Source organism: Akebia trifoliata, unplaced genomic scaffold (assembly GCF_017979445.1).
Source record: "Akebia trifoliata isolate Shusen 1 unplaced genomic scaffold, ASM1797944v1 Contig01285_ERROPOS320191, whole genome shotgun sequence".
NCBI lineage: Eukaryota > Viridiplantae > Streptophyta > Magnoliopsida > Ranunculales > Lardizabalaceae > Akebia > Akebia trifoliata.
Genome location: NW_028237654.1, coordinates 161,984 through 175,565, shown reverse-complemented (window position 1 = coordinate 175,565; position 13,582 = coordinate 161,984). Strand labels below are relative to the sequence as shown.

General features: G+C 34.5%; 1 protein-coding gene across 1 annotated transcript; it reads left to right on the top strand.

Moving 5' to 3' along the window:
* Window positions 1–1,715: 1,715 nt before the first annotated feature.
* LOC147380590 (squamosa promoter-binding-like protein 7) lies at window positions 1,716–12,797 on the top strand. Its single transcript, XM_086431477.1, has 3 exons — window positions 1,716–2,789; window positions 2,993–3,111; window positions 12,064–12,797. The coding sequence occupies exons 1-3, from the start codon at window positions 2,155–2,157 to the stop codon at window positions 12,507–12,509; spliced, it is 1,200 nt and encodes a 399-aa protein (XP_086287603.1). The 5' UTR covers window positions 1,716–2,154; the 3' UTR covers window positions 12,510–12,797.
* Window positions 12,798–13,582: the final 785 nt, after the last annotated feature.

The following is a 13,582-nucleotide window of genomic DNA, read 5'->3' as shown; positions in this document are numbered from 1 at the left end:
AAATACCATCCTTTAAACTTTAAAAGCAAACGAGGAGCTTTTTTTTTTTTTTTTAATTATATTTTTTCACAAAAAAGAATGCAAAGGTGTGGTCACGATCACCCCTGCTTTATAGGACCCCCGTAGTTCCCACTTTTTTGTGACACTTGTGTAGCTAACTTGTTTGTAGGCTGCATTTACAGTCTGTGTTCCATTTATTTTATTTTATTTTATTTTGATAATACATAAAGAAAATAGAATGCAACTTGAAATGGACGTCAAGTGCTAAAGTCCAAGATATTTATTTTGCTCACATAAAAGTCAATCCACGAGTTTGGAGCCAACGATAACAGGCACTCAAGTGTATTTAGGATATTGTCAATTTGCAAAATTACCCTAATTAGATTTTGTGGAATCGGTTATCGGAATTCTATTACATCCGTGAATAATTTTTCTGTGGGGCAAAAATTATCTCAAAGTCCAATATTATTATATGAATTAATGATACCTGAGAGCATTTATAATTTGTTGATCGGTTTGAATTCAAGTTTGTGATCTGTTATTCTAGAATAAACTTGATTTATAGTAGTAAGCATATATTTTTTATTTTTTATTTATAATATTAAATTACATATAACGAATTGAAGTGTAGTGGCCTGGGCCTCTCTTAAAATAGGGAAAGGTCTTGAGATCAAACCTCTTTAACGATTACTCATAGAGATTTATCTAATTTTATTTGATATGTGTGGTTGGTTGGGGTATTGCGTATATACAGGAGACTTAGGTGAGATATTTTGGTTTGAAGGCCAGATGCCTCAACATTATTAGATGGGCCATATTCATAAAATTGAAGTACGGGTTAAATCGATAAGGGATAAAAATTATATAAAAAAAAATATATTTAATAAAAATTCATAAAATCAAATTATTATCATTAAATCTCATATTAAAAAAAAGAAGAAGAATTTAGAGAAAATGTTTATTACCATGGACAGACCTATGTAGCAGAGAATAATATGGTTGTTGATAGGCTCTCTCATCAAACAATTGCAATTAGATGATAGGTTAGGGGTGTGTTTGCTAACATTGTTAAAAGTGTCAAACTCAATGAAGAGGTGTACGACTAAAATCGGTAACCAAACACTCCCTATCAAGAAGACTTTCTATTGACTCGTAGAATGCACTTAAGGTGGGTTGTCCGTGGGACCCAAGTTGGAAGGCTTTATTTAGTAAGGTAGATTTGGTATGGTCCTACCCAAGATATCCAGTTTAACTGATTCTGGTTTTGTTGAATTATTTGTCCACCATTCGATTACTGCCCTACTTGATAGCGACGTATATCTTGTCGAATTGATTCTTGACACAGCAAATCTTTCACTTCAACCCTCCCATGTCACCACGTGTCCACTTTTGTCAATCATGATATTTACAAGGGCATTTACGACACGTAAAATATATATGAAGCCGATCAATGGGGTAAGGAAAAACAAAATCTTAACTGGCAAGGATTTGACGTGGATTTTTTTTTTTTTTTTTTTGTTGCTTTTTCAACGTCTTGATCCTGTACTATGGGAGGAGTTGAATGTCTTCCTCTTTTTATTTAAATTTCTAAATGATTTTAAACATAAAAAGGGGTTATGTGCCATATGTGGAGAAGTGAAAGTTAAAGTTGAATAGTTAGACAACTCCGTGGAGCGTAGAATCTCCAATCAACTTTTTTGGACGAGGGAAGGGAAGTGAAGAGGAAGGAGACTGTGCTGCCTAAAGCAAGTAAATGCTCTCTCTCTCTCTTCATCTTCTTCTTCCGTCTTTAGTCTTGTCATCTCAACTTTCTCTCAGTATTTCCACTACTGTCACCCTGACTCTATCTCTCCTCACCCTCAAATCATTTCAGTCCACGTGTCTGGCCCACTTTCTCAGGCTTTCATCTCTCTCTCTCTCTCTCTCTGCTGCGATATCTGCAGCTTTTCTCTTAATAACACTATTGGAGCTGAACCCAGAACCAGACTCGTCGTTGCTATGTAACCCCATTGGTGCTGAACACAGAAATTAAGCTTTTTTCTCTCTATCTCTCTCTCTCTCTCCTGTTATATTGGGAAAGCAACACAGGAGTATTCTTATAAGTAGTATAGTAGGTTTAAAAATAGAAAGACCAGAAGAGAGAGAGAGAGAGAGATGGACAATGGGTGTGGGGGAGAGCAACAACACTACAACAACAACAACGAGAGAGGGCAAAATGGTAATAATATAAATTTTTTGTGGGATTTTCGGGAAGTTGGGACGTGTAGATTTGATTGGAGCAATCCTTTGAACGATGACACGAGGACGACTACTACTGCTTCAACAGCAGCAGCGCACGCTTTCATGTTCTCTCATACAGGGGATAATGCGCACCACCAATCCCAACATCCGACCTTGTACTCCGCAGTAGGAGGAGGAGGAGGAGGAGGAGGAGGAGGAGGAGGTTCGCACGTGCACCCTGACCCTCACCTCACGTGTTTGAAGCTTGGGAAGAGACATTACTTTGAGGATACTAGTGTTAGTGGTGGTGGTCTTGGTGGTGGTCCACACGTGTCTGGGTTTCCTATAGGGAAGAGAGGGAGATCGTTTATTGGTGTTAGTGGGTCATCTTCTTCATCTTCGTTGCTAGGGTCTAGTACTGTACCAAGATGTCAAGTAGAAGGATGCCACGTGGCGTTGTTGAATGCTAAGGACTATCATAGAAGGCATAAGGTGTGTGAGATGCACTCCAAGGCTCCTAAAGTTGTGGTGCTTGGGATTGAGCAGAGGTTTTGCCAGCAGTGTAGCAGGTTAAATTCATTTCTACTTCCCAAAATAAATTTAGAAAAATAAAATAAATCAGAATGTTTAGTGTGTTTTTGAATTTTTAAATAACAGCAATTTAAAATTTTCTCTTTTATTGATTTTGAAAGATATTGAGTTTTTATTTCCTTATAAAGAATTATTTTTATTTTTTTGAGTTATTTTGGATGGATGGGGTGTGTGGGTGTAGGTTTCATGTAGTATCAGAGTTTGATGATTCGAAGAGGAGTTGTAGAAGGAGACTAGCTGGGCACAATGAGCGGAGGAGAAAGAGTTCCAACGATTCTCTTTCTAGAAACCTTTCTCAAGGTGCATTTTAATCTTCTTTTATTTTTTTCTATCTATTTTGATTGATTGATTCAAAATTTCAAATTACTGCCATGGCTTATTGACTGCTAACTACTCTTTAGAATTTAGATCCCCAACTTGAACCAAAGTTCTCCATGGGTTTAATCCTAAATTTCCAAAATTTTATCTTCTTCTTCCTTTTTTATTTATTTATTTATTTAAGGCTCATAAGTCTTACCACTTTATCTATCTCAAATTCTCAACATCCTCTTCTAATCAATTTTAAACCATAAAATAAAATTATTTATAATATATTGCTGGGAAAGATCTTGATGAATTTTTTTCTAATGAAACTATTTTTAATAAAAACGAAGAGATGCATTGGATAGAGAAAAAAATTCTTTAAAAAGATGTAAGTTCAATTTTAAATGGGCTAGTTTACCCTAAAACTATGTTATATAACTAAAGATCACATGATTGTATATCTGATTTTCTTTAAAAAAAACTTTTGGAATTATAATTGGAATCCTTTCCCTTTCGTAATACTTAGTTCTTTCTTTTGCTACAAGTTTATGAATCTCAATTTCCTAACCATCAGTAAATTCTTGCTTTCATTTCATATATATATATATACATATCATCAGAGTCTCTTTTAAAAAAAATCGTTGGATGTTATGTTGTCAATGGTTCAGATTCAAATTCAAGTAAAAGTCTTGGGTTTATTCACCATTCCTATTATTTACTTCTTACCACCTACACACTCTTCATGTTTTTATTGATTTTTATTCCCGTTTTGTTTGATTTTAATCGTCGTCCTTAGTGTTGAAAATTGGTCACCATATTATAATTATTGCATAGTTTAATGGCCAAGAAGCACAGCCACTGCCGGTTCTTGAAGATAGACGACTCTACCCTTTTGTGCAAGGTCCCTGGCTATATAATACTAAGTATTAATTCTTTGATTCAACTGAGTTAATATCTTTAAACCTCAATTGTTATAATCTTAATGGTTTCCAATACCAATTTCAGAAACAAAACTCAAAACCTCAATTTTTATAATGCCTGGGAAAGAATAAGAAAATATAAAGAAAATTTTAGAAGGAGAGAGATTTCCGAAACATTTTTTTTTGCGATATTTATCTCTAGAAATATTGATTTTAATGAATGTTTCAGGAATGTTTTGAAAATTTTCAAATGCTTTGGAATGATTTGTTCCTTTTCAGTGAATTTTTCATTTTGTTCCCCTTGGTTGAAATATTCCTCTAAAATAAAATTGTAAACCTTGGAGACCTGTGAATTCATTATATCCATTAGACATGAGCTTAACCTGAATCATCTGATTTTGGTTATTTAGAATCAACCATTCGTCCAAACTTATTGGATGGGTTGCACTTGCTTGTATAACTGATAGTAAGATCACATATCTTGTGATTTTATACACTGCACTTTTGGCAAGCAAGATTAGTCGTCGGTAATTAGTAGGGGAAGGTGGGTTTTGATCCCAGGTCATCGTATCAACAATCAAAGTCTTTAACCAACTTAGCAAGTTGTCACCTTCATACATTGCATGTTTAGATGGAACGATGTATATACAATGACGAAAATCTAGTTGCCAACAAGGATGATGTATCAACGTGAATGATAATCAGAAAAAGAAAATGCTTTACACACCCTCAAGCATCAAATTCACGGGGCCAAAGAATTTAATAGTTGAAGGTAGTTGGAATCTAATAATGGATGGCAGCAAGAAAATGGGAAGTATTGATCCTTTTAGAGGAGACCAAAACATGAACGATAAGTTTATGCCTTCAAATTGTTTATATAGTTCCTTATGATGTTGAATGCTCTATAGTATTTAAAGTTTTAAAGGTCGGTAACTCCATTTCTATTGATCTCTTAGAGGTTGAAGGCTATTCGTTGACTAAAAGGAAATTGGTGAATGTACTTGTGTAGTAAGTTAGATGCATGTTATCAACTAATTTCCACCCAAAGTGGGATTTCCTTGGGGATCAATCCTAGTTCCATCCCTAATTGCACTAGCTATGGATGGATTAACTTTTCAATTTCAGTAAATTATTTATAATGATTTAGTATTGGTTGATGACATTCTGGATAAAGTGAATAGAAAATTATAATTATGAAGGGTTTGATACCGTATAAATTTAGGATTTCAAGATAATAAATGCATGCCCTTTGTAAGGACTATTCTAGAGATTTGATGTTATATAAACTTTACTGATTGGGATGTTGTATAAGGTTTACTGATTGGAAATGCCCCAAAAAGATAATTGCTATTATTTGGGTTCAATTATTCACAATGATAAAGAGATTGTTTAATAACTTCCACATGTAATGACGGGTGAATAAGTGATTCATAACTATTGACATATACCAATTATATTAGAAGAAATTTTTTATGAGACAAAAACCAAACTAGTCATGCTTTATGGAGCTGAATGGTTGGTAGTCTAGAAACATGTCCGTGAATGAGCATGCCAATGATGAGAATTTTGAGACGGATGAATGGTAATTCTAGAGACGACAAAATAAATTAAAATGGGAACTGTGAAGTTCTTTACTCTAATGGAAGAAGAAGAGTGAAAAATGAGAAGAACAATGAGAGTTGCAACTCTAGAGTTTGTCAAGATGTACCAACCTAGAAATCATGAAGTTTTTATGCGTATACATCAAGCAAAATAAAAGAATTTTACAAAACTAAAAATATATGCTGTTGAAGGGCTTGCTAAAGGATAGAAATATTGTTACTATTATAATGATAGAAGGGTGAGTATCTAACAATCTCTTATATTGAGTATAAGGATAATTTTAACCTTAAATAAATGCCAATTTTTGTAAGCCATGTGCAAACGTACATGCCATCCAACACCAGCATCTTATCAAATCTTGATTCTGTGGACTATAGAAATTTGGGTTGTAGAGAATAATTGTGGTGAATGGATTATCTCTTCCACACGATCTGCGGGATGACTGACATGGCTTGTGAGAATGCCATGGCTTCTTCAATTTATGGGTGAGTGTGACTCAAATACGTGTATAAATAATGGACTTCCAAGGTTCTCGCATGTATGTCCATGCAAAGTATTAACTATTTTATCCTAAGAACATTGTAAATAATATAAATGGAAGTGTTTGAGATGATTTGGTCGTGTAAAAAGAAAATCTATTACAAAACCAGCCATGAGGATCATTTTGATGCAAATCCAGGGATCTTAAGGATGTGAATGGAAGCAGTTAAAAGATAGGAAGATGCATGCTAAGAGTGAAGATGGCCAAAGATGGCCGGTGGAATAATGAACGTGTTAATACCACGAAATAGAGTTCAAAATGTGATTTGCATCTTGGATATAGTTGAATGCTTATATGCACTAAAAAATATTGCAAGAATAACTTCCGATTTAATCTAGCCCGAACTTGATGTTCATGCTTGCATCACACGAGGGAGTTGGGGTATTTAATTTCCTTTATCTAGAAATTTTTGACTCAATAACTGGAGGTTTGGCTTTGAACAAAGTGGGATGGAGGAACATGATTCGTTTTAGAGGACTTCAAATATTTGGGATAAGGCTTTGAAGCTAATCATTGTTATAATATGTATAACCTTTAGAACTAAGTTTTTTATTCAATTGTATTTTCGACAGGTAGTTTACCATTAAATAAGCCAACATTTGGGATCGGTATAACTTGCCAAGGACGGACTTAAGATAAGAAAATAGTACGGCATTTGGTCCATTAAGGAATGACGAATGCTAAGAAAAGGCAAGGGCGTTTGACGAACTATGAAGGACTGGCTAAAGACATAAAAATGCTAGAGCATTTACCCCTCCCCCATGGAAAATGTCTCTTTTTTGGCTAATTGGGCGAGATTTAATAAAAAGAATTAAGAACACAAGTATACATGGGACATATCCCTTGGTTGCAGCAGGCGAAACAATGCAAGACCCATCCTCTCACTTATGAACTTTACTAGGACTAATAAAGAGATTGTTTTGATTTGGAAAGATAACTGAACTCTATGCGGACTACGTGAATTTAGCTTTATCACTGCATTCCCTTCTTCAAACCTATGATAAATTTATAAACATCAAAAAAAAAAAAAAAAGACCTATGATAAATTTCTCAATAAATACCAGATAATACTTCTTTGATCTTCTTCAACCATGAATTCATTCTCCACAACGTATGAGCAAACATCAGACCATAGATTAGAAGATCTTAGGCACTCCAATAGTGTTTTACATTTTAATTCCTTTTAGAACAAACCCCAAAAAGCCAATAAGATGCGTGAATGATATCTTTGTGGGAATCTCTAATATCAATACATCCACCACCTGAGGGACCTGGATTCCCCAAACTATAACCATCGATGTTAATTTTTAACCCAGGTTCAAAACCCATTTGAACCTAACTTGACCTTGCTATATAACCACCAACCCTTTATACCTATAAAAAAATGTCCAATCCAAAGGTGATTTTCTCCATAAAGAAGGCATCACAAGGGAAAAATCTTTGGAAAGTTCTTATATAAGCAATTTCGTAGACTAATTGGTTTAAGTTCAGAGAAAGAAATAGTTACATCCACCTTAGGAATAAGCATAGTAGATGTAGAATTGACCAATTTCAGGATAAGACATTCCTTACCGAAACTATGCACATAACAATTAGATCCTCCTTGATATTCTGTCGATACTTTTCATAAAAGGTTCCAAAATATCCATCAAGCCCGTGAGCACTGGAATTATTCATTTGACATATGACCATATATATTTCCGATTCATCAGTAATTGTTGTGAGCATAATGTTTTGATCAAAAGAGGTAGATGGCCAAACATAATTCAATATCTTTGAATTGTACTCAAAACCTTTAAAAAATGGTAGTTTCTCGTATTTAGAAGCTACACAAGTGCCAATCTCCCCCATGTTTTCAAGCAGTGTTGAACGACAACTAAAGATTGTGTGATGAAGATGGTTTTGGTGATTTTTTTATTTTTTAGTGTTATAATTTTTTTTCTTGTCTATAGAAACCAAGGGTATTTATGTTTCTTCAAGTCTTATTTTATCTTTCTTTAAAGTTTCATGGTGTTTAGTCAAGTCGTTAGGTGAGTTATGAGTCATTTTTTGGTCAATTACGATCACTTTGGGAGTCAAAGTAAATCTGTAATTTTGCTCATTAGGTTTGGACGCTCCACTTATTATAGCATATAAATACTCTCCTCGTTCCCTTTATGGAGGCTAATGAATTAGATTTGAATTGTGGTTGCCTAAACAATCTTGGTGAGTAATTCACAAACCCTAGAAGTGATTTCTAGGAACCCTAGAGTGCTTCTAGAGCTTTTCTCTCTTTCCCCTTTCTCTAGAGGTTCCATATTACTTTTTTGTGCTACCTTTGTGTTTTTTTGTCTTGCGAACCTTGAAGATTGATTGGAGATTTGCTGGACTGATTTTTTTTAACATAAATTAAGTATTATTGCAATTTTATTTCTCCCCATTTTTTTTCTTTCATCCAAAGATTTCCAATATAGTAAACCCTAATTCCCATTCTAATCTATATACTTTGAACCAACCCCATAAACCTTAATTTTCTATTTCCAAGTCCTTATTTTCATTTTTTATCCAAACCCAATCTCTTTCCCCTTCATCCTTAAACTTGAAATACCAGAATATTTTTGGTTAACTAATTTCCCTAATTGGTCCTATATCAGGTCACCAACTAACTTGGTGTGGAAACACCATATTCAATAGTTTTAATAAGTTCTCAAAAGAGTTTAGAGATCTTCTATCTCAGCTAATTATACAATATCTAAAAGAACCTGACTTTGTGTGGGGATTGTTAAGAATCTGGTTTTATTTTCACAAGCCATATAAAGTAGTGATTAGGTCAATATCATGGAAGTCGACTTGAAATCAATGGACAAGAATGAAATATAGGATCTCATTGAATTTCCTAATGAGTGTAAGTATGTGTTTAAGACCAAGTATGGCATTAAAGGCAATATCAACGAAAAAAGCTAACTATGGTCAACGATTTCATTTAGAAACTAAGCATTGATTAAAAGGAGACCTTTTATCTAGTACCCAATAATGACTCATTCAAAATTAAGAAGTTTACATATGGATATAAACATATTTTTCGGTAATGATAACTTTTGGGGTTTATATTTGAAGGTCAATGGTACTACATTTATATCTTTGATCTTATATATTAATGATATCTTGCACATTGATAATGATTTAGGTTTATTGCACAAGATTAAATATTTTGTCACCAGAAACTTTACAAATTACAATTAAAGATACAAGGTAGTTCGAGATCAATTTTGAGGATTGTTAAGGTTGTCTCAAAAAGTATATATTGAATGAGTTTTGAAGAGATTTAGTATGTAAAACTATTCAACGATTAATGTTAAACAGATGTACTTTATGCTTCTGTTATGTATGTCTAGACTTGTACTAGATCAGAAATCAATTTTACAAAGGATTATGAGAAAGTTGCAAAGAAAGTGATATGATACTTACAGGGAGCTAATAATTACATGCTCATGCTTAGGAGGGTTGATCATTTAAAAATGATCACTTAAACTTGGATTTCATTGGATGCCCCGCCCTGATGGTAGGAAATTTATTTATTTTATGTTTTCTACTCGCAAATGGAGCCATCAAGAAGGTCCAGTTCATGGCATGCTTTGAGGCTATGAAACATAAGTTAGGGTTGCAGATCTTTATCTCAATATTTGGGATTGTCGACACCTTCAATAAGTTTTTTGAGAATCCATTGTGATGCCACAGTAATCATCTTCTCTAAAACAATAAGTTTTTTAATGGACGAGATACCTTGTTAAAGAGAATGTTTAGAAACATCAGATGTCTATAGCATGCATAAGTTTGTTGATCCAATGACTAGAGCTTGTGTCGAAGACCTTTAGAAAACAATGTGAAAGGATTGGTCTTATATATTTGCAAACCATGATGATCTATGATCATAGGGACTGGTGACTAAGGCTATTAGAGTATCGTATTGTGATCTCAAGATAGGGCGTTTTTGCATTTCTTGTTTCCAACTATGTGTGCATATAGCATTTTTGGATTGTTGACAGGAAAGGTCTTGACAAGATATTATTTTGTGTCCGTTGTGTTGGTAGGTAATTGCTTACGAATTCCCCAACTTATGAATCAGGTCAAGGTTGTTAGTGGGAAATGCATGGAAGGGAGTGTGTTGTATATTGATGTGCAACCGCAATGACATATGTTAGTGGTCTTAACTAAGTTATTAAGATGATTGACTTTATGGAAGGTTGCAAGAGAGACCCACACAACAGGATCTCTTGATGCTACACCAAGAGAGCATGTGTAAATCTTTGTTAGGAATGTTTTTGTCTTCTTTATAGAAAGAGAGCATGTGTAAATCTCCTACAAAAAGGAATGCATCTTTTGCAATTTAATATAAAAGAAACCTCTCTCCATCGATGGGAGTTGAGGAAAACATTACGGAAAATTGTTACTAATAGCCTTGAATAAGATTGATTTGAATTTTTTGGAAAAATTAATCATGATTGTGTGTGTGTGTGTGTGTGTGTGTGTGTATGTTGAAAGGTGTGCAAACCAAAAACACCCTTTTGTCTTCCCCATTTTGGAAAATGATTTTTTGAACAGTTAAGATCTGGAAATACCTCTTCTTTGAAGTTTAAAGTCATACTGGTTGAAGAAAATAGTTCTAGAAATATCTCTTCTTGGAAGTTGATAAGTCATATTGGTTGTAGAAATTATTAGGAATATGGAAATGCATTGCCCTTGTAAAATCACTCTTGGTTTTCGGTCTACAATGGGGAAGTGTGGGACAGTTGTGTAAGAGTTGAGAAGAAGTCTCCTAAAGGCCTTTTGTGAAGGCAAGAGTCATAGTCTTTTGTGACTTTCTCTTTGAAGTACAATTTTATTTCTCTCCATTTTCTTGTGTTGTTTGGTTTGTAGTTAAAATTTCATCAAGGGTTCAGAAAGCAAACAGTATGATTGTTTTTTAGTTGTCAAATCCAACAAGAGTAATTCTGCAAAATTCAAAGTTTTTTTAAGAAAATTAGTTTGATAAAATCACATCAGTCCGGTGGGAGGATGCTAGATTATTACTTAGAATTGCATGACCTGCATGCCCCATTTTTTGTGTTTGAAGTTTCCTAAAATGTTGGATTCTCTAATAGAAATACAAGTCCAACTTTGAAGTGGGCAGGCTGCTTCAAAATTTTGAAGGAACCCTCGTTACAAGACTCATGGCAATTTGAATTTATTTCACATCCCTACATTTCCACCGAAATTTAGAATACCTCCTTGGAAATGCCACGTGTAATCCAATGGAGAGGGTTCCTTCTTCAAAGTTTTTTCCTAGAAATACGTACCATGAAAGGATTCCTGAACCAATATTTCAATAAAGGAAAGTAATAGTTGAATTAAATGAATTAGTTTTCCTTGATGGGTTAGGAAATTTTCAAGAGCGGAAACTCTTGGACTTCTTTCTCTCTATCTATAGAAAGGGAATGCTAGTTCATAAATCGGCAGTCTCATGCAAAGTCAAAAACTTTGCACCCTTCGATTTAAGGATATGAGGTGAAGTAGCTTGTTCTAGACTTCTCAAATTCAAATGGTGCGAGGTTAGTTACTTTGTTTTGTTTAAAGTTGATGTCAATAAGGACATGAAATCACTATTTGTAGATATAAGATTGATTGATTGATTGATCATCGTTTTGCCATGCAAAAAAGCCAACACTTTCAATGTCATTGTTTAGCGTTAACTTGGTTCTTGTTATTGTAATGTGACACAAATTTGATCTAATATGCTTAGAAACCAATTACAAATGAATCATATTTTTCATTGCAGCTTCCTTATTTTTCAGTGAATTTTTTCTGTATTATTGTGGTTAAATTTTAAATCCAATATGAAAACCATCTCTGCTGCTGTTTTCTCCACAGATAGTCGATCAATGGGGGAGAGATATCCTTGTATATCGTCGCCGGTGGGAGGTGCTCTCTCTCTTCTGTCATCTAAGACAATTTCTTGGGTTTCTCCGTCTGATCTCTCATCTCGATCCAGTGCTGCTCTCCGTGAATTAATCGCTGAGAATCGTGCGTCTATCCTTGCTAGGCAGCTCTTCTACGACCAAGGCTGGCCCCACCATCCAATCGACGAAATGGGTAGTTCCCAATCAGCCGGGTTCATCTCTCATTTGACGCACCAACACCAAATGTTCCCCGATCCATCCAATTGTGATCGATTTCATGAGTCTGGTGCACAAGTTACCGTTGATCTAATGCAGGAGCCAAGCTCAGCTTTCCTTACAGGGAAAAGTAAGTCCAAGGAAGAGGAAGAAGATTGTTGTGAGCTATGGAGGTCTTTGGAGGGAACATATGTGGTTTGAAGTTTTTCCATCTTTTGGTTACATTTTCTGTATTCTTGTTTATTGTAGCTTTACTTTTAAGTCTGCAATTTTCAGAAGCTATGTCTATTATGCTGAAATGATGCAGCCATCAAAAATAGACTTTATCTAAGCATGTAGTGGGGCCTAGTATATGTCTGCCTTTTGATGAAGATCAAGTGGTGGACTTGGAACTTTGTGTTGATGATTTGGTGGGTTCAATTTACAGCTAAATCATGACTCTCATCCAATCATTTAGGATGTGATGTATTATAATTTAATAAATAATTTAAGCCCTTTTTATTTATTTGGATTTTACATCCATCCTGTCCTCTAGATATTGTTATAACACATTTTTTAGATATATAATTGTTCTACATTGGATAGACAAGAATGGGTATGGTGATTAGCTCGTCTTCCCTTTCAGGGAAAAGTCAAAATTCATAGGAACTAGTCAAAATGTTTGATAAATAGAATCATCTGATTTGATTTGTCCTCAATAACCCATAAGATGATCAAAGCATGAGCTTGGAGCACTAAAAGACTAAACATTGTTCTATGTTTGATCAACTCCATTGACAGATCAGTAGACTTGGATTTAGAGAATTTAGGGTAATTTTGACATACCCCACTGCACATTTAAGTAGGTATTTGAGGTAATACTTTGTTTTCGATCTGATGGCTTATCCTTGACCTAAGTCTTCTCTGAGAGACTGAAAAAGTGACCTAAATACCATCTTCAACTTTTATGCAAAAAATAAAAACCCTCGATTTTTCTCCCAATTAACAAGATAGGACTTTTTCGGAAGTTGAAGATGATGGATTTTTTTTTTTTAAAAAGAAAAGTCAATGGGTTTTGGCAAGACGTTGATGATGAGGTCAAATAGGTTTCAAAAAGGAAATACTAGAGTTTGAACAGTTGAAGAGGAAGGGCTTTAGGTTAGAAGTTGAATATGAAGGCATTTAAGACATTTTCCTTCAGTCCCTCAGAGAAGACTGTAGTCAAGGTTGTAAGTCATTCGTTTGAAAACAGAAGGGGTCTCAAGTGTTAACCAAAACATAGAGGTGCATGTTTA

Excerpts from the sequence above, each read along its gene's own strand:
- LOC147380590 (XM_086431477.1), top strand. The coding sequence starts at position 2,155 with ATGGACAATGGGTGTGGGGGAGAGCAACAACACTACAACAACAACAAC. Across the intron at positions 2,790-2,992 it reads TTTTGCCAGCAGTGTAGCAG|GTTTCATGTAGTATCAGAGT; the intron begins GTTAAATTCATT and ends GTGTGGGTGTAG. Across the intron at positions 3,112-12,063 it reads TTCTAGAAACCTTTCTCAAG|ATAGTCGATCAATGGGGGAG; the intron begins GTGCATTTTAAT and ends TTTTCTCCACAG.